Source organism: Porites lutea, chromosome 11, assembly GCF_958299795.1.
Source record: "Porites lutea chromosome 11, jaPorLute2.1, whole genome shotgun sequence".
Classification (NCBI taxonomy): domain Eukaryota; kingdom Metazoa; phylum Cnidaria; class Anthozoa; order Scleractinia; family Poritidae; genus Porites; species Porites lutea.
Window position 1 is genome coordinate 833,677 of NC_133211.1, and position 21,528 is coordinate 855,204.

The following is a 21,528-nucleotide window of genomic DNA, read 5'->3' on the forward strand; positions in this document are numbered from 1 at the left end:
CTTTTGCGATGCTAAGAGACTGCTGATGACATTCGATTGCTTTTTCATAATTACCAAGAGAGTGATACGCAGCGCCAAGGTTGGTATATGCTGTGCCTTCTATACCTTTGTCCCCAATCGCTTTGGCGATACTAAGAGACTGCTGATGAAATTCGATTGCTCTTTCATAATTACCGACACATCGATACGCAGCGCCAAGGTTGGTATATGCTGTTCCTTCTGTACTTTTGTCTCCCATCTCTTTTGCGATACTAAGAGATTGCTGATGAAATTCGATTGCTTTCTCATAATTATGGAGACACCTATACGAAGAGCCAAGGTTGGTATATGCTTTGCCTCTTGTACCTTTGTCTCCAATCTTTTCTGCGATACTGAGAGACTGCTGATGAAAGTCGATTGCTTTTTCGTAATAACCGAGACAGTGATACACGTTGCCAAGGTTGGTGTATGCACCTCCTTCTGTACCTTTGTCTCCAATCTCTTCTGCGATGCTAAGAGACTGCTGATGAAATTCTATTGCTTTTTCATAATTACCGAGACAGTGATACGCAGCGCCAAGGTTGGTACATGCTTTGTTTTCTGTACCTTTGTCTCCAATGTCTTTTGAGATAATAAGAGACTGCTGATGAAATTCTATTGCTTTTTTATAATTACCGAGAGATCTATACGCAGCGCCAAGGTTGGCATATGCTATGCCTTCTGTGCCTTTGTCTTCAATCTGTTTAGCGACACTAAGAGACTGCTGATGAAATTCTATTGCTTTTTTATAATTACCGAGAGATCTATACGCAGCGCCAAGGTTGGCATATGCAATGCCTTCTGTGCCTTTGTCTCCAATCTGTTTAGCGACACTAAGAGACTGCAGGTGAAATTCGATTGCTTTTTCATAATTGCCGAGACATCTATACGCAGCGCCAAGGTTGGTATATGCTGTGCCTTCTGTACCTTTGTCACCAATTTCTTTAGCGACACTAAGAGACTGCTGATGAAATTGGATTGCTTTTTCATAATTACCGAGACAGTGATACGCAGCGCCAAGGTTGGTATATGCTGTTCCTTTTGTACCTTTGTCTCCAATCTGTTTTGCGACACTAAGAGACTGCTGATGAAATTTGATTGCCTTTTCATAATTGCCGAGACATCTATACGCAGCGCCAAGGTTGGTATATGCTGTGCCTTCTGTACCTTTGTCTCCAATCTGTTTAGCGACACTAAGAGACTGCTGATGAAATTGGATTGCTTTTTCAGAATTACCGAGAGATCTATACGCAGCTCCAAGGTTGGTATATGCTATGCCTTCTGTGCCTTTGTCTCCAATCTGTTTAGCGACACTAAGAGACTGCTGATGAAATTCGATTGCTTTTTCATAATTGCCGAGACATCTATACGCAGCGCCAAGGTTGGTATATGCTGTGCCTTCTGTACCTTTGTCACCAATTTCTTTAGCGACACTAAGAGACTGCTGATGAAATTCGATTGCTTTTTCATAATTACCGAGACAGTGATACGCAGCGCCAAGGTTGGTATATGCTGTTCCTTTTGTACCTTTGTCTCCAATCTGTTTTGCGACACTAAGAGACGGCTGATGAAATTTGATTGCCTTTTCATAATTGCCGAGACATCTATACGCAGCGCCAAGGTTGGTATATGCTGTGCCTTCTAAACCTTTGTCTTCAATCTGTTTAGCAATCCTAAGTGACTGCTGATGAAATTCGATTGCTTTTTCATAATTACCGAGACAGTGATACGCAGCGCCAAGGTTGGTATATGCTGCGCCTTCTGTACTTTTATTTCTAAGGTCTTTTGGGATACTAAGAGACTGCTGATGAAATTGGATTGCTTTTTCATAATTACCGAGACAATGATACGCATTGCCAAGGTTGGTATATGCTCCCCCTTCTGTGCCTTTGTCTCTAATTTCCTTTGCAATACGAAGAGACTGCTGATGAAATTCGATTGCTTTTTCATAATTACCGAGACAGTGATACGCATTACCAAGGTTGTTATATGCCCCCCCTTCTGTATCTTTGTCTCTAATCTTTTTTGCAATACTATGAGACTGCTGATGAAATTCGATTGCTTTATCATAATTACTGAGACAGTGATACGCAGTGCCGAGGATGCAATATGCTTTGCCTTCTGTACGTTTGTCTCCAATCTCTTTCGCGATACGAAGAGCCTGCTGATGAAATTCGATGGCCTCTTCATAATTACCGAGACATCCAGATGTAATGCCAAGGTTGGTATATGCTGCCAATTTCAACTCGAAGTCATTTCGGGCAGTTGGGAAATCAAAGCGTCCGAGAGCTTCAACTCCGAGGTTATAACTGGAGGTTTTGTCGCTTTGTCCATGTTTACCTTCAGCTTTCCTGAAAGGCTAAAAGCACAACAAAATTACTAATTTTAATAAAATTTGACATCAGGCTGATTTCTAGCTTTTCGTGACTTTTTCTGGCCATTATTATTTTATTCTACTGTTCATTCAAAATATTTCTCCGTTTCTGATTAGCCAAAATTCATCCTAACCAGCTACTGTCGGCCAAATTTGGAAGAATTTTGCGATATTGAACCGATGACGTCAATCGTGAAGCAGAATTGCTAGATTATTGACCTGTTAACTGAGAAGTGGTGGAGACCAGGTTGGGCTGTTTTGGCGTGCAGTGAATACAAAAAAGGCGGAACTTTCCCTATGAACAAATGGGCGAAATATTGGCTAAAGACATAGCCAGAACAGCAAGAAGACAATTGGACCGACGACATTTGCCATTTGAAGAATACTTTCGAAGCTAAAATACCCTTTCCTAAAGCTGGTGATTAAATTGATTAACATGCACTATCGAAGACGAACTTAACTTCGATGGGGGAGTAAGCGTGTCGTAGCTTGTTTGCAAACTAAGAATTGTTTTGAATGAATCATTAAAGCAATTATTGAATTCGGCTTTTGTATCATCTGAAGAATCATCGAGATCTCGGAAGGTGTTATCCGCCTCTGCCTACGGTCTCGACGGATAACACCCTCCTCGATCTCCATCATTCTTCAGATGATACTCAGCCTCATTTGTTTGTTGTCGTTTCTCACTTTTATCAAAGCTTGTACAAATCAAACATTACAGATGAAGATAGAGAAAATAGAGACAAATTTTTAAACAATTTGAATGACCAAGATTATCAGAAGAACAAAAGCAATCTTTTAAAGGAAAATATTTGTTGAAGCCATACCCAACAGCTTTGAGAATAGCAAATCTCCAGGTAATGATGGAATAACAAATGAATTTTACAAAAGTCACTGGGAATTAAATCATAATTTATTGAACGTATGAAATAAATTTCCGTTAACCAACAACTGTTTTTTCTGTTCTGAGCCATGAGCTTTACTGAAACGTCCAATCCCTGACCTCAGGATGTCCTCACGTGTGAATTCTAGAACCAACCAGTCGGAACGATCTTCGGCAGTTTGATGCATGCTTACTAAACCCGATCACTGTCTCTGTTCTCACACGAGATAAACGACTGGTGAGCTCAATTTTTTTTTTTCAGTAATATTCTTCGTTTCCTCTCGCTCACCCAAAGCTCTTGCTCACTCATTCTTTTCAACAAAATTAATATTACAATTTGCCTAGGGCATTGCTGAGACATCTAGGATTTTTGATGTATGGGTGTTGAGTCTGCGTACATTAGCATTTTGAATTCCTCACATGAATATTCAAACCGGAAAGTGATTCAACCTCTCAGAATTTGTGCGTTGCCCCAAATAGTAATAAATAACAAATAAGTCAATCGTTAAAGCGACAATTGAGCTTTGGATCAGTCAAATACTTCTTGTTGTAAACAAGATAGGACTGGGCCGAGATAGCTCGAGAACACGTGACAAATAGGCGTGAGAAGATGTGTAATCGGATCATTCATTCATTCAGTGTTTTCCTTTATCTAGTTCGGAACGGATTTCAGTATCTCGGAATGGATCTCAACTTTTAGGCGGAATCAGTCTTGTATGGAAAATTATCTGTTATCTGAATAAAGAGTATGGTCATTTCATCATTTTTGGTGCCGAGACCCGGGATGAATGAACTGAGCGGAAAGAACTGACGCGGATCGGAAACGAACAGAAGACAACAAGTCATAACGCATGTTACACGGATCATTTCACGGTGGAAAAGTTAAAAACAATGTCAGATCTCAAGAAAAAACTTTTGGAATGGTCGGGCTTTAGAGTCTACGTGCGAAAGGTTGTAAGTACAGTCAGAGAATTGCTCCAAGAAGAGGACGTGGAAAATATTCGGCCAACGCTAGAGTCTCACAAGATCAACCTCGAGAAACAGCAGAAACAGATCGAAACTCTTAATCAAGAAATCGCGGAATTTGTGGGAGCGGATGCAATTGAAAAGGAAATATTAGACCGCTGTGAATTCGAAGCTTCCCTTCAAGAAACAATTTCGCTTATTTCTTCACGGTTATCGTTTACCAAGGAATCCAAAAATTCAGCCGAGACAACGCCGCCGTTAAATCAACAAGAAGCTCCGATTGGCGCCAAAACGAGTAGCAAGGCTAAACTTCCAAAACTCACTTTGCCAAAGTTCGCTGGCGATCCCACAGAATGGACAACATTTTGGGACAGTTTCTCATCTGCTATCCATTTAAGCGAGGAACTCAGCGAAATCGACAAATTTCAGTATTTGAAATCCTTGTTAGTAGGAACTGCGGCCGAAACTATTTCGGGTTTGCCCTTGAGCGGGTCGAATTACAACCATGCGGTCGATCTTCTCATGAAGCGGTTTGGAAGTAAACAAGTAATTATTTCAAAACACATTGAAATGTTGATGCAGCTGCCAAAACTGAATAATTCCAGTGATTTGAAACAACGACGGCAACTTTTGGACAAAACTGAAGCGGCCATCCGAAGTTTACAAGGAATCGGTGTATCATCTGAGACATACGGAACATTTCTCACGCCTGTCATAATGGCCAAAATACCGCAAGAGTTTCGTCTTATTTTAAGTCGTGGTATGTCCGACGAATGGGACTTGGACACTGTGATGAAATCCTTTGCGGAAGAATTACAAATACGGGAAAGGTGTGCGCTGGGACCGGTTTCAGAGCAAACGCCAAAGTTGGGAGTGAAGGAAAAACGAGACTTCGGATTTGGATTTCGTCACGGTCAAATCAGGGGACCTCCCACTTCATCGACGTTGTTTTCAAACCAAGAAGGACCACTGCCGAACAAAGAAATGTGGTGTACTTTTTGCAACGGCCCTCATCCATCAAACAGGCGTGCTGTTGTCACTGATCCTGAGACAAAGAAGAACATTCTCCGACAGAAAGGACGATGTTTTGGTTGTTTAAGGAGTGGTCACATCAGTAAGGATTGTTCAGCTAGATGTTATCGTTGTGGCGGGAAACATCATTTATCTTTGTGCAGCATGCAGAAACAACCGATGCAGTTTAGACAAACCCGCGGCGCCACACAGGAAAAAACTGTGAGTACAAATTTGTATTTCACTCAGGATGTTAAGAACAATTGTGTTTTGTTACAAACGGCTAGAGCAAAGGTCGGAAATCCCAGTGGCGATGTTTATTGTAATGTGAGAATTCTGCTTGATTCTTGTGCTCAGAAGTCCTACATAAGCACTAGGTTGAGAAACGAATTATGTCTGCCTTCAATTGGAACGGAAACAGTTTTAATTAAAACATTTGGAAACAATGAACCCTCGCTAAAGAAATGTAACATTGTTCAGTTTGCGTTGGAGTGCCAGGACAATTTGAGAGTGTTCATCAATGCTTATGAGGTTGAATTAATCTGTGGTCCTATTGCAAATCAAACCATTGAAATAGCACAGTAGTGTTATCCGCATTTGCAAGGTTTGCCTCTTGCTGATTATTCACGAGGTGATGAAGGTCTAGAAATTGATGTCATGCTGGGAGCTGATTACTATTGGACTGTTGTTCAAAATCATGTGGTACGGGGGGAGTTGCATGGCCCAGTAGCAATCCGTACAAGATTGGGTTATGTGCTGAGTGGACCTGTCAATGTTGCTTGTTCCGATCGCTGTCCTTCAAGTGTTAATATGTCCCATGTAATGAAAACTGAGTGTCAAGTGGTTACGGAAGATTTTAATGCAGATGATGCCTCACTCAAAGAACAACTAGCCAAGTTTTGGGACTATGACACTCTTGGAGTTAAAGGAAAGGAAGAAGATTTCTGTGAAGAGTATCTAACTAAAGTAAGATTCAATGGTGACCGCTATGAAGTTTCTCTCCCATTCAAGAAAGAACACCCCATCATTCCAGACAACTACTCCTTGGCACGAAACCGTCTGGTCTCCTTGTTGAAAAGATTGAAGTCATCGGAATCAAAGTTACTAAACCAGTATGATAATGTAATCAAGAAACAGTTGGACTCTGGTGTTGTTGAAGTGATTGACAAGCATGAAGAGGAAGTTGTCCCAGGAACTGTTCATTACATTCCTCACAAGGAAGTACTGAAGGAAGATCGAGCTACCACTAAACTGCGAGTTGTTTATGATGCTAGCGCAAAGTCTTACAGTGAACCAAGTTTGAATGACTGTCTTTTATCTGGACCTGCATTAACTCCATTGCTTTTTGATATCCTGTTGAGATTTCGTCTCCCAAAAATTGCTTTGATCGGAGATTTAGAGAAGGCATTTCTTAATGTCGAAGTCAAGCCAGAGGATAGGAATTGGCTGAGGTTCTTATGGATTGATGATGCCAACTCCTTGAATCCAGAAATAATCAAGTTAAGATTTACGCGGTTAGTGTTTGGCCTTGTTTGTTCTCCATTCATTCTGAATGTGACATTAAGGAACCACTTATCAAAGTATGAGAACATTGATCCAGAGTTTGTGAGCACTGTAATCAAAGCCTTGTATGTTGATGACTTTGCATCTGGAAAGAACACTGTATTGGACTGTTTTGAACTTTATCAGAAGCTGAAAACACGTTTCAGGGAAGGAGGATTTAATATGAGGAAGTGGGCGTCAAACAGCAGCGAGTTAAACGAATTAATAAAGAAAGAAGAGACTACTCTGTCATCTGGAAAACCTGCAGTGGAACCAACCAAGTCTGTTGAAACTGAAACTATTGATCAACCAAAGTCTACTAACAGCAATGCCATGAATGAAGAAACTGTTGTCAAGGTCATGGGTGTTATGTGGGACAAGTCAGAAGACTGTTTCAAGTTTGACGTCAGCGCGTTCTCTAAGCAGACATTGAGTGGAACTCTAACAAAACGAAAACTGTTGAGCGTTACCGCTCGATTCTATGATCCACTAGGCTTGCTGTCACCACTTATTCTGCCATTTAAATGCATGTTTCAAGAAATTTGCCAGCTGAAGGTTGAATGGGATGAAGCTCTTCCGGAAGACCTCACTTCACGTTGGAAGGAATTGGTGGAAGACATAGAAGGAGTTTCAAGTTTTACAATCCCCCGTTGCATCATTGATGGAATAGAAGCAGAGCAGGTCAAATGTATTCAGCTACACGGGTTTGCAGATGCAAGCAGGATTGCTTATGGTGCAAATGTGTATGTTCGGGTGACAACGTCTGATGGACACTATTCACACCTGCTAGCCTCCAAGACCCGAGTGACCCCTTTGAAAGGAGAAACAATTCCTCGACTTGAACTGATGGCTTGTTTGACATTAGCCCTTCTCATTACAGCAGTGTATAAGGCGCTGGCATGCACAATTGAAGTTGACGCAGTAATTAACTGGACTGATTCTCAAATTGTGTGGTGGTGGATCAATGGTGAATCAAAGCAATTTAAGCAGTTCGTCCAAAATCGGGTAGAGAACATAAGGAGTCTTTGGAGCAAGGAACACTGGAGATATTGCCCATCTGAGCTTAACCCAAGTGACATTGCTTCACGAGGTTCTAAAGCATCTGATCTTGTATCCAGTGATCTCTGGTGGAAGGGAGCTCCATTCCTAGAAAAAGAAGAAAGGCAATGGCCAAATGTGCCTAACTGTCCCATCAATGGAGAAAAAGTGACAAGTGAAGCTGTAAAAGAGTTGAAAGTTGGAGATGCAACTAAAACTTCAAGTTTCATGACAGCATCATCCAAGGTCTCTCAGAGTGTTTCAGAAGTCATTGAGCCGGAAAGATTCATTAGTTTTAGCAGGCTTATCAGAGTGACAGCCCTCGTCCTGAAGTTCATTCGCAAAGTCAAGAGAAGCATGGAGACCCAACCTGACCTTAATATGCAGGAGATAATTGCAGCAGAGAACCTGTGGTACAAGGAAATGCAATTGAAACTGGACGAGAAGGAAAAGTCTGGTACAGTATGGGAACAATTAGGAGTCTTCAAGGATGCCGATGGGGTCCTACGATGCAAAGGTCGGATCCAGAACTGTTCACTGCCATATTGAGCCAAATTTCCTGTCTTGTTACCAAGGAAACAGTACTTCACACAACTGGTGATTAGACAGTCTCATGAGAATGTGAAGCACAATGGAGTTAGAGAAACACTAACTGAAGTTCGCAGCAAGTTTTGGATAATCAAGGGAAGGCAAGCAGTCAAGGACGTTCTTTTCAAGTGTGTGATTTGCAAGAAGATGCTGGGAAAAGCTTTTAGTACTCCACCCACTCCTCCGCTACCCACCTCTAGAGTCTCGGATGATTTGGCTTTCATTAAAGTCGGTGTGGACTTTGCCGGACCGCTTTATGTTAAGAATATCTACCAATCTGGTGGGGAGATGTACAAGTGCTATATTGCTCTGTTTACGTGCGCCAGCACTAGAGCTATCCAAATTGAACTTACTCCAGACCTGTCTGCAAATTCATTTATACGAGTTTTGAAGAGATTCATCGGGAGAAGAGGATTCCCAGGCCTGATAATTTCAGACAATGGAGCAACTTTCAAGGATGCTAAAGTGAAGAAGTTTACCCTTGAAAGAAACATCGAATGGAAATTCAATGTACCTACAGCAAGCTGGTGGGGTGGTTTTTTCGAAATATGCGTCAAGCTTGTAAAGAGGTGCCTCAAGAAAGTTCTAGGAAATACAAAACTCAGCTATGAGGAACCAGAATCAGTCTTGATTGAAACTGAAGGTGTTCTAAATTCTAGACCCCTAACTTATGTCTACGAAGAGTTGTCAGAGGATCCACTCACGCCCTCTCATCTCGTAATTGGTCGAAGATTACTTGATAAGCCTACCGTATCCACAGAATCTCTGTGCACAATGGCACGACGTGAAAGATATCTGCAAAGCCTCCTCACTCACTTCAAAAATCGATGGAGAACAGAATATTTGACAGGAATCCGGGAGTACCAGAAACTCAAGGTAGCAGAGCCAAAGAGAGCAATTCAAGTAGGGGACATTGTGCACATCCATGCGGATAAGAAACCGAGACAACAGTGGAGGATGGGTAAAGTAGAAAAGCTTCTACGCGGAAGGGATGATGTAGTGCGTGCAGCAGAAGTGGTTACAGTGGACAATTCTCTTCGCCAGGTTCGCGTAAAACGACCAATTCAGAACCTCTACCCACTTGAAGTCAATGCGCGCGATGAGGATCCAGTTAGTGTAGTAGGAGCTAGTGTGCATCCCGGAAGCCGAAACATTCAGGTGGTCAGAGATGAGGATATTCCAGCAGTGACTATTGCCACTTAATCTGTCTGAGCAGAGACTTTGGAGTCTTCGAACATTGAACTAAATCTTGAGTTATTAGTTTTTCTCACCTTGTGATTGACTTCGTCAATCAGGGGGGAGTGTGTTGTAAACAAGATAGGACTGGGCCGAGATAGCTCGAGAACACGTGACAAATAGGCGTGAGAAGATGTGTAATCGGATCATTCATTCATTCAGTGTTTTCCTTTATCTAGTTCGGAACGGATTTCAGTATCTCGGAATGGATCTCAACTTTTAGGCGGAATCAGTCTTGTATGGAAAATTATCTGTTATCTGAATAAAGAGTATGGTCATTTCATCATTTTTGGTGCCGAGACCCGGGATGAATGAACTGAGCGGAAAGAACTGACGCGGATCGGAAACGAACAGAAGACAACAAGTCATAACGCATGTTACACGGATCATTTCACGGTGGAAAAGTTAAAAACAATGTCAGATCTCAAGAAAAAACTTTTGGAATGGTCGGGCTTTAGAGTCTACGTGCGAAAGGTTGTAAGTACAGTCAGAGAATTGCTCCAAGAAGAGGACGTGGAAAATATTCGGCCAACGCTAGAGTCTCACAAGATCAACCTCGAGAAACAGCAGAAACAGATCGAAACTCTTAATCAAGAAATCGCGGAATTTGTGGGAGCGGATGCAATTGAAAAGGAAATATTAGACCGCTGTGAATTCGAAGCTTCCCTTCAAGAAACAATTTCGCTTATTTCTTCACGGTTATCGTTTACCAAGGAATCCAAAAATTCAGCCGAGACAACGCCGCCGTTAAATCAACAAGAAGCTCCGATTGGCGCCAAAACGAGTAGCAAGGCTAAACTTCCAAAACTCACTTTGCCAAAGTTCGCTGGCGATCCCACAGAATGGACAACATTTTGGGACAGTTTCTCATCTGCTATCCATTTAAGCGAGGAACTCAGCGAAATCGACAAATTTCAGTATTTGAAATCCTTGTTAGTAGGAACTGCGGCCGAAACTATTTCGGGTTTGCCCTTGAGCGGGTCGAATTACAACCATGCGGTCGATCTTCTCATGAAGCGGTTTGGAAGTAAACAAGTAATTATTTCAAAACACATTGAAATGTTGATGCAGCTGCCAAAACTGAATAATTCCAGTGATTTGAAACAACGACGGCAACTTTTGGACAAAACTGAAGCGGCCATCCGAAGTTTACAAGGAATCGGTGTATCATCTGAGACATACGGAACATTTCTCACGCCTGTCATAATGGCCAAAATACCGCAAGAGTTTCGTCTTATTTTAAGTCGTGGTATGTCCGACGAATGGGACTTGGACACTGTGATGAAATCCTTTGCGGAAGAATTACAAATACGGGAAAGGTGTGCGCTGGGACCGGTTTCAGAGCAAACGCCAAAGTTGGGAGTGAAGGAAAAACGAGACTTCGGATTTGGATTTCGTCACGGTCAAATCAGGGGACCTCCCACTTCATCGACGTTGTTTTCAAACCAAGAAGGACCACTGCCGAACAAAGAAATGTGGTGTACTTTTTGCAACGGCCCTCATCCATCAAACAGGCGTGCTGTTGTCACTGATCCTGAGACAAAGAAGAACATTCTCCGACAGAAAGGACGATGTTTTGGTTGTTTAAGGAGTGGTCACATCAGTAAGGATTGTTCAGCTAGATGTTATCGTTGTGGCGGGAAACATCATTTATCTTTGTGCAGCATGCAGAAACAACCGATGCAGTTTAGACAAACCCGCGGCGCCACACAGGAAAAAACTGTGAGTACAAATTTGTATTTCACTCAGGATGTTAAGAACAATTGTGTTTTGTTACAAACGGCTAGAGCAAAGGTCGGAAATCCCAGTGGCGATGTTTATTGTAATGTGAGAATTCTGCTTGATTCTTGTGCTCAGAAGTCCTACATAAGCACTAGGTTGAGAAACGAATTATGTCTGCCTTCAATTGGAACGGAAACAGTTTTAATTAAAACATTTGGAAACAATGAACCCTCGCTAAAGAAATGTAACATTGTTCAGTTTGCGTTGGAGTGCCAGGACAATTTGAGAGTGTTCATCAATGCTTATGAGGTTGAATTAATCTGTGGTCCTATTGCAAATCAAACCATTGAAATAGCACAGTAGTGTTATCCGCATTTGCAAGGTTTGCCTCTTGCTGATTATTCACGAGGTGATGAAGGTCTAGAAATTGATGTCATGCTGGGAGCTGATTACTATTGGACTGTTGTTCAAAATCATGTGGTACGGGGGGAGTTGCATGGCCCAGTAGCAATCCGTACAAGATTGGGTTATGTGCTGAGTGGACCTGTCAATGTTGCTTGTTCCGATCGCTGTCCTTCAAGTGTTAATATGTCCCATGTAATGAAAACTGAGTGTCAAGTGGTTACGGAAGATTTTAATGCAGATGATGCCTCACTCAAAGAACAACTAGCCAAGTTTTGGGACTATGACACTCTTGGAGTTAAAGGAAAGGAAGAAGATTTCTGTGAAGAGTATCTAACTAAAGTAAGATTCAATGGTGACCGCTATGAAGTTTCTCTCCCATTCAAGAAAGAACACCCCATCATTCCAGACAACTACTCCTTGGCACGAAACCGTCTGGTCTCCTTGTTGAAAAGATTGAAGTCATCGGAATCAAAGTTACTAAACCAGTATGATAATGTAATCAAGAAACAGTTGGACTCTGGTGTTGTTGAAGTGATTGACAAGCATGAAGAGGAAGTTGTCCCAGGAACTGTTCATTACATTCCTCACAAGGAAGTACTGAAGGAAGATCGAGCTACCACTAAACTGCGAGTTGTTTATGATGCTAGCGCAAAGTCTTACAGTGAACCAAGTTTGAATGACTGTCTTTTATCTGGACCTGCATTAACTCCATTGCTTTTTGATATCCTGTTGAGATTTCGTCTCCCAAAAATTGCTTTGATCGGAGATTTAGAGAAGGCATTTCTTAATGTCGAAGTCAAGCCAGAGGATAGGAATTGGCTGAGGTTCTTATGGATTGATGATGCCAACTCCTTGAATCCAGAAATAATCAAGTTAAGATTTACGCGGTTAGTGTTTGGCCTTGTTTGTTCTCCATTCATTCTGAATGTGACATTAAGGAACCACTTATCAAAGTATGAGAACATTGATCCAGAGTTTGTGAGCACTGTAATCAAAGCCTTGTATGTTGATGACTTTGCATCTGGAAAGAACACTGTATTGGACTGTTTTGAACTTTATCAGAAGCTGAAAACACGTTTCAGGGAAGGAGGATTTAATATGAGGAAGTGGGCGTCAAACAGCAGCGAGTTAAACGAATTAATAAAGAAAGAAGAGACTACTCTGTCATCTGGAAAACCTGCAGTGGAACCAACCAAGTCTGTTGAAACTGAAACTATTGATCAACCAAAGTCTACTAACAGCAATGCCATGAATGAAGAAACTGTTGTCAAGGTCATGGGTGTTATGTGGGACAAGTCAGAAGACTGTTTCAAGTTTGACGTCAGCGCGTTCTCTAAGCAGACATTGAGTGGAACTCTAACAAAACGAAAACTGTTGAGCGTTACCGCTCGATTCTATGATCCACTAGGCTTGCTGTCACCACTTATTCTGCCATTTAAATGCATGTTTCAAGAAATTTGCCAGCTGAAGGTTGAATGGGATGAAGCTCTTCCGGAAGACCTCACTTCACGTTGGAAGGAATTGGTGGAAGACATAGAAGGAGTTTCAAGTTTTACAATCCCCCGTTGCATCATTGATGGAATAGAAGCAGAGCAGGTCAAATGTATTCAGCTACACGGGTTTGCAGATGCAAGCAGGATTGCTTATGGTGCAAATGTGTATGTTCGGGTGACAACGTCTGATGGACACTATTCACACCTGCTAGCCTCCAAGACCCGAGTGACCCCTTTGAAAGGAGAAACAATTCCTCGACTTGAACTGATGGCTTGTTTGACATTAGCCCTTCTCATTACAGCAGTGTATAAGGCGCTGGCATGCACAATTGAAGTTGACGCAGTAATTAACTGGACTGATTCTCAAATTGTGTGGTGGTGGATCAATGGTGAATCAAAGCAATTTAAGCAGTTCGTCCAAAATCGGGTAGAGAACATAAGGAGTCTTTGGAGCAAGGAACACTGGAGATATTGCCCATCTGAGCTTAACCCAAGTGACATTGCTTCACGAGGTTCTAAAGCATCTGATCTTGTATCCAGTGATCTCTGGTGGAAGGGAGCTCCATTCCTAGAAAAAGAAGAAAGGCAATGGCCAAATGTGCCTAACTGTCCCATCAATGGAGAAAAAGTGACAAGTGAAGCTGTAAAAGAGTTGAAAGTTGGAGATGCAACTAAAACTTCAAGTTTCATGACAGCATCATCCAAGGTCTCTCAGAGTGTTTCAGAAGTCATTGAGCCGGAAAGATTCATTAGTTTTAGCAGGCTTATCAGAGTGACAGCCCTCGTCCTGAAGTTCATTCGCAAAGTCAAGAGAAGCATGGAGACCCAACCTGACCTTAATATGCAGGAGATAATTGCAGCAGAGAACCTGTGGTACAAGGAAATGCAATTGAAACTGGACGAGAAGGAAAAGTCTGGTACAGTATGGGAACAATTAGGAGTCTTCAAGGATGCCGATGGGGTCCTACGATGCAAAGGTCGGATCCAGAACTGTTCACTGCCATATTGAGCCAAATTTCCTGTCTTGTTACCAAGGAAACAGTACTTCACACAACTGGTGATTAGACAGTCTCATGAGAATGTGAAGCACAATGGAGTTAGAGAAACACTAACTGAAGTTCGCAGCAAGTTTTGGATAATCAAGGGAAGGCAAGCAGTCAAGGACGTTCTTTTCAAGTGTGTGATTTGCAAGAAGATGCTGGGAAAAGCTTTTAGTACTCCACCCACTCCTCCGCTACCCACCTCTAGAGTCTCGGATGATTTGGCTTTCATTAAAGTCGGTGTGGACTTTGCCGGACCGCTTTATGTTAAGAATATCTACCAATCTGGTGGGGAGATGTACAAGTGCTATATTGCTCTGTTTACGTGCGCCAGCACTAGAGCTATCCAAATTGAACTTACTCCAGACCTGTCTGCAAATTCATTTATACGAGTTTTGAAGAGATTCATCGGGAGAAGAGGATTCCCAGGCCTGATAATTTCAGACAATGGAGCAACTTTCAAGGATGCTAAAGTGAAGAAGTTTACCCTTGAAAGAAACATCGAATGGAAATTCAATGTACCTACAGCAAGCTGGTGGGGTGGTTTTTTCGAAATATGCGTCAAGCTTGTAAAGAGGTGCCTCAAGAAAGTTCTAGGAAATACAAAACTCAGCTATGAGGAACCAGAATCAGTCTTGATTGAAACTGAAGGTGTTCTAAATTCTAGACCCCTAACTTATGTCTACGAAGAGTTGTCAGAGGATCCACTCACGCCCTCTCATCTCGTAATTGGTCGAAGATTACTTGATAAGCCTACCGTATCCACAGAATCTCTGTGCACAATGGCACGACGTGAAAGATATCTGCAAAGCCTCCTCACTCACTTCAAAAATCGATGGAGAACAGAATATTTGACAGGAATCCGGGAGTACCAGAAACTCAAGGTAGCAGAGCCAAAGAGAGCAATTCAAGTAGGGGACATTGTGCACATCCATGCGGATAAGAAACCGAGACAACAGTGGAGGATGGGTAAAGTAGAAAAGCTTCTACGCGGAAGGGATGATGTAGTGCGTGCAGCAGAAGTGGTTACAGTGGACAATTCTCTTCGCCAGGTTCGCGTAAAACGACCAATTCAGAACCTCTACCCACTTGAAGTCAATGCGCGCGATGAGGATCCAGTTAGTGTAGTAGGAGCTAGTGTGCATCCCGGAAGCCGAAACATTCAGGTGGTCAGAGATGAGGATATTCCAGCAGTGACTATTGCCACTTAATCTGTCTGAGCAGAGACTTTGGAGTCTTCGAACATTGAACTAAATCTTGAGTTATTAGTTTTTCTCACCTTGTGATTGACTTCGTCAATCAGGGGGGAGTGTGTTGTAAACAAGATAGGACTGGGCCGAGATAGCTCGAGAACACGTGACAAATAGGCGTGAGAAGATGTGTAATCGGATCATTCATTCATTCAGTGTTTTCCTTTATCTAGTTCGGAACGGATTTCAGTATCTCGGAATGGATCTCAACTTTTAGGCGGAATCAGTCTTGTATGGAAAATTATCTGTTATCTGAATAAAGAGTATGGTCATTTCATCACTTCTTTGAGTATTATTTGTTCATACCAGTTCATACTTGACTGCTGTTAGATTTGTTTGCATAAATTACTTTAGTTTTAAAAAATTGCTTTAATGGACATTTAAATGATATACATATATATATAATTTATTAAGTTAGATGTCCACCGGCGAAGCCAAGACAGTGCTCTACTTACAGTAAGGGAGCGGAATAGACCAGTAGGTGAACTACTCAAATCCTGAGTGCATGGGTTTTAAATACAAACTTGTTTCGTAGGCCACCAAAAAGGTGACCCACTTATTAGTTAAACTCCATTATAACACTGAAGCGTGAAGAGAATGAGAAAAATTCTCACTTTCCTAAACCGTTTACTTGCATCTAAAATTTTCGGGAAAATAACACTGAAGCCCTTGTAATTTCGAAAAGCCTCAAGTTCCCCTAGCATGACCGAACAGATGCAACTTGTGTAGCGGCTCTTAGAATGCATTTCTAGAGATCTAAAAGTACTTTGGATAGCCTAAAAAGACCTTTTAATGCATTTAGGAGGAAACCGTCGTTGGGTGCCCCCGATTGAAAATTGGAGGCCAAAAAATATCTCAGGAATGATTGCTCTAAAATTAAAAAAAAGGTTTTACCTAAAATTATACGTCACGATCAAACAGGGGTAATGGATTCAAACAGGTTATGTTGAAGATCGCTATGTTGGTGAGACTATCCGATCAATTTTTGATATAACGGACGCTCTAACTACTGACCTACTGGAACTCATATGGCGGGTAGGGTCGGAATTATACTCCAAATACACCAATCTTTTAGGAATGCATCGGGAACTTGCTCGAAATCAGCCGTCCAAAAGGGTACAAGCCCACTTAGGGTGACTGTCTATTTATGGTAAAGTAACTATATCAAATGATTACTTATCTTAAAACTAAACATATTCGGTTCTTTAACCTCCATGCAAAATCATCAAACAAGTGAATAGTATAATTTTTTCTTTTTTATTGAATGGAAAAGGTAAAGAAACGAAGCTTGGTCAAAGCTGTACGACTAGCTTGGCTAAAATGTATTTTCAGCAATAAGAAAGTACGTGGAAATTCTACTTGTTACATCTTTTACGTAATGTTGGTGGTCTTTTAATATTTTGCAAAAGAAAGATTTATAATCAGAATAATATCTAAAGTTCCTTTGGATTCTCAAACTGATGCTCTTTTCAAAGAGCAGGTGATTTTAAAATTCTCTTACATTTATTTACAGCAAATAAGTAGATTTATGTATCTTAGTTTTTAAAAGAGGTTTTCTTCCCAATTATGTTTCTAATATGTTTACTCTTGCAAGCCAGATACATTCGCATCATACAAGAAATTTCATTGTGGAACTAATTTTCAAAAATTCTCAATTCGGTTTCAAACCCCTTACTCTTTCAATTCGCTAAATCATGAAATTGATTAATGATAAATGAAGTTATCCAATATATATTTAGATTTGCTGCAGCTCTACCATTACTTTTTGCATGTGTAATTATGATAATACTTTCTGAGGGAACCCATTTCTTATAAGCACGGTGGCTTCCGTTGGGCTTCCTCGCCATTACAGTCTTAACTGAAATTTTTCTTCTTTTGTACAACTTTTTGGCAAAACAATAAACTCAACTCAACTCAACTCAACTCAAATTCAAAACAGTGAAAGTATCAGTTTGTTTAATCTGGCAAAGGACTTTAAAAATTCCTCCTTTCTTACTCAAATATTAATTCTTTGTTGAGATACACACTTTTGTTTTTCCTTTTTGTTTTCTTTTCTTTGCTTTTAACGATCTTTCAATTTACACGGGTTTTTATAGCGAGCTCTTAGAATGGTGGCTAGAATTTGGAAATCTCTTTTTAGCTGACAAAGAACGGCTCTGCGTCTATAATTTGGAATAACAAAGACATAAGAATAAAGGGAAAACCAGTGTTATAAATGCATTATGCCTCGGGGATATGTATCATTAAAGATCTCTTGTTCAATCTTGACAATATAGAATCGTTTAATGCAATAGACCATTTTACCATTTTACCGATTAATTAATTTTAAGGAGTATTATGGGTTACCCAGGGGGCACGAGTACGATCCGATATACTCGCTTAGTATTTACTCGCGCTTTTCGGGACAATTTTTCCTACAGCTCTCCTAGAATAAGACTGTAATGGGAAAAAAAGATCGTTGTGCCCTGTTTGTATGTAATAATGATCGCCGTTTTCCAGAGAAATATATGGTGAAAGACCATACCAGTTCCTTCGGAGGTACGTTTCTGCTCTTGCAAGTACCCAAGGCACTACCGACCGGAAGGGATTTAAGGCGAACAAAAATACTAAAGTTTGCTAAAATCATTTGAAATTTAGAAGACCAGTATACAGTCACCCTATCTCACGCTCTTTCTGAAGGGCTATGATCAGGAACACGTAAGAAAGAAGTTCCCATGGAAAGGCTTACAGTACAGCCATTTAGGAGTAAGAAGAAGAAGAAGTCAGATATTGCCTCTAAACAAGGAGGGAAAAAAGTAGCAATTAATATTGTGGACACTCCGAAGAAAGTCTTTCACTGTATATTTCTCGGGAAAAAGGCGATCATTATTACATCCAAACACGGCACAACGATCTTTTTTCCCATTACAGTCTTATTCTACAAAAACTTTGCCCGAAAAGCGCGCGTAAATACTGAGCGAGTATATCGGATCGCAATCATGCCGCCCGAGCATCTCATAATACTCCTTAAATCTAATTAAATCAACATAGCCACTGTATCGGTAAAATGGTCCAGTAACGGGATGGTTGAGAAAGCCAATTTTCTCACATGGACAGGACTCAGGCACGCAACTCCTTCCATGCTGGAAACAGTGGATTACACTACCTTTACAGAAAAATACTTGTTACAAAAGGAGATGAGATTTTTGACATAGAGGAAAAGAAAACGAAAGACTACAACCAGGAGCCGTTCTTAATATCAAATAAAGCCCAGTTACCTAGTAATGCAAAGAATATAAAACATGATTTCAGCGTAATTATCTGACGAAGACTTGAAAATTGCTTAGTGACAACACAGGAGACTTACGTCAAATCTTTTCAATACAAAGTTCCAAATTCAATACTTTACACTAACACAAAACTTTTCAAAATTGGATATCTCCAGCATGATCCGTTTTGGAAAAATGTTGAACAGTATTACTTAACAATAGCGAAGGAATTTCATGCGATGTGTTTGCGAAACGTCATAATTGGAATAACACTGTCATGTCACTTCTTAAATTCTCTGATATTAATTGGTAAACTATATTTATGGGCGTGCAGAGGGAACCAGGTACTTCCAAAGATCGAAGGTTTCAAATTTAAAATAAGAATTAAATACCAAGCTGAAAAATATATTTCCACCAGGAACAATAAATTAGAAACCTCTTATGAAAAATGGCCGAAAGACCTTTCTCCTCTTTAATTAAGTTCGTGTGTAATTAAAAGTGGAGGAAGTGGAGGAAGTCAGAGGGGGGTGATTTAATCTTGAATTCTCTGCTTAGAACTTGGTTAAGTCTCAAGCATCCTCCGTCATTTAGGGCCTTTAAGCAGCTAAAGTGTATGGACTAGTCCAGAGTGTCTTTTTGATGGACTTGAATGTTTCTTTTGCTAATCAGGAACCAAGAAGAGAGACAACTTAAGAGAACCATGGGTAAGAGCTGAGTTTCTTGGCGATATTTACTTTAGTTGAGTCAGTTTAAGGTGTGTGGGCTCCTGGAGTCCGATGGTACGGTTTTCAAAAATCCGGCTAGATATATAATATAATGATTCGCTAAATTCTACTCTAACTGGTTCGTCCTCCGCTGCTTCTTTTAAAAGAAAGCTTAAAGAATTTCTTCTTAGTAAGTATTAGCTTCAGTATGGCACTAAATAGATTATTAGATTAATTAATTTAACATGTGTGTGTGTGTATGTGTGTGTGAGTTCGCCTTCAAAGTTAGCCATCATAAGCCCATATTGTAATTATATTATCAAGACTAGTTTATCCTAAGTTGAGGAGACCTAGCTGAGACCTGACATTATAAGCCTCGTGGTTTCTTTCAGGTCTCCTCGCCATTTACTTTTTCTTTAATCTCATTATTCCAACCTTAAATTGTAAAATTTTGTATATATGGCAAATAAAGAATGAATGAATGAAGCAAAAAGCTTCTTTGACCCTTTAAGTCCCAATATCCACGTACAAATTCATCAGACTGGTCTTCATACATTACTTTGAAATTTAAATGCGAAAATGCATGGAAGTATTTCCTTTTTCTGATCATTTTGTTAATTCTCGTAGCCTGTCTACTTTATTAAGCATTGAGATTGACATGAGAAAATCAATGTTGGTCACTCCTAGGACTTTTAACTTAGGTTAAAAAGTCGCACTAACGCTTAGATTTAGTCGGTAGTAGGCCTGTCTAATTTGGAACCCATGCGTCACCCCATACGTCATCAAGTATGTTGAAGCTACAAAAGAGGCGATACAGAAAAGAGCCACACACCTGATTTGTGGCTCTGATAAAGACAATTCGCCTAAAGTGGGATAGTTTTGAACTGAGAAGGAAACGCCTTAGCCGGATACAAATGTACAGCTGACTCAATAAAGGTTGCTTTGGGCATTGGGAATTGTGCATTCGGGAGCTATTGTTTAAGTAAATCATTACATTGTTCCATGGTGTCAAATACAGAATGTCCAATTATTAAACAGGAAGTTCGTTAATGATCTCTTTTACTGGCACTAGAAGTAATCACAAGTATAAATTCACGCCCAAAGTAGCTCCTTCAAGTTATTTTAAATACTTGTGTTTTCATCGTTTCATTTTGGACTGAATCGCTATATCCTCGGGTTTATACCAGCTTCCAGTCTTTATTTCTTCTGAGCTGCACTGAATAAGACTTAACACTAGAGATTTCTATCAATGCTATTCTCTAGCTAAATTTTCCTCAAAACGTTGTTAAGTGTTACGGCTGTTAATTCCTTGTTGCTCAACTTTTATTTCTTTTTGTAGCCTGTTCACAGACCTGTTAATTTATTTTCAAAGATCATCAAGTGCGCATGCGTTCGCAAATCTCAAAGAGTAAAGAAATAAGTCTCTGGACAGGCAACCTTTTTTAAACTTTCAAAATCTCTGAAGCAGTAAAAAACTTGTAAGTAAAAACTGAGACTGCGGAGATTTCTTTTGCTATCTTTTTCTTATTTCCATCTCCTCGCTTTCTTTATTTTTCTCATTTTTCTTTTTCTTTGATGGTGCGATTGATTCTGAGCTTGATGGACCCTAAAAAGACTCCAGTTTTCTACTTTTACTGCTCAAATGGCTCCGTTAAAAAATCAAATTACTCTGTCTGACTGAATTTTAAAAGATGTTTACGCTTAATTAGCCTTAACTCTCCATTTTTTGTTAATTCTGGGCATCGATAAAAAAGATCTGCTCTTCATGACTTTTTCTGGCGACTATTAGTATCGAAATACAACTTTTTAGGAAACGTTGACAAAAGGGGTATTTAAACGTGGAGCCTTCTCTGTCTTTTTAAAGTAAAAAAAAAAAGATCTTGGTATCACTTTGGGCAATTTTTTTAACTGAGTTAATATATTCGTTTTGGCGGGATTTTTCTTTATTGATCTGGAAAGGGAACTCTTACTTTTCTGCAAGTGTTACTAAGAGGAAAAATTCCAAATGAA

General features: G+C 40.4%; 4 protein-coding genes across 4 annotated transcripts; all 4 read left to right on the forward strand.

The window, feature by feature from the left end:
- Positions 1-4,166: 4,166 nt before the first annotated feature.
- Positions 4,167-5,837, forward strand: LOC140952326 (uncharacterized). The gene has a single exon (XM_073401746.1). The coding sequence runs from the start codon at positions 4,167-4,169 to the stop codon at positions 5,835-5,837; it is 1,671 nt and encodes a 556-aa protein (XP_073257847.1).
- Positions 5,838-5,909: 72 nt separating this feature from the next.
- Positions 5,910-8,381, forward strand: LOC140952327 (uncharacterized). The gene has a single exon (XM_073401747.1). It carries the CDS (start codon positions 5,910-5,912, stop codon positions 8,379-8,381), a length of 2,472 nt encoding a protein of 823 aa, XP_073257848.1.
- Positions 8,382-10,070: 1,689 nt separating this feature from the next.
- Positions 10,071-11,741, forward strand: LOC140952330 (uncharacterized). The gene has a single exon (XM_073401751.1). It carries the CDS (start codon positions 10,071-10,073, stop codon positions 11,739-11,741), a length of 1,671 nt encoding a protein of 556 aa, XP_073257852.1.
- A 72-nt stretch (positions 11,742-11,813) lies between these two features.
- LOC140952332 (uncharacterized) lies at positions 11,814-14,285 on the forward strand. The gene has a single exon (XM_073401753.1). It carries the CDS (start codon positions 11,814-11,816, stop codon positions 14,283-14,285), a length of 2,472 nt encoding a protein of 823 aa, XP_073257854.1.
- Positions 14,286-21,528: the final 7,243 nt, after the last annotated feature.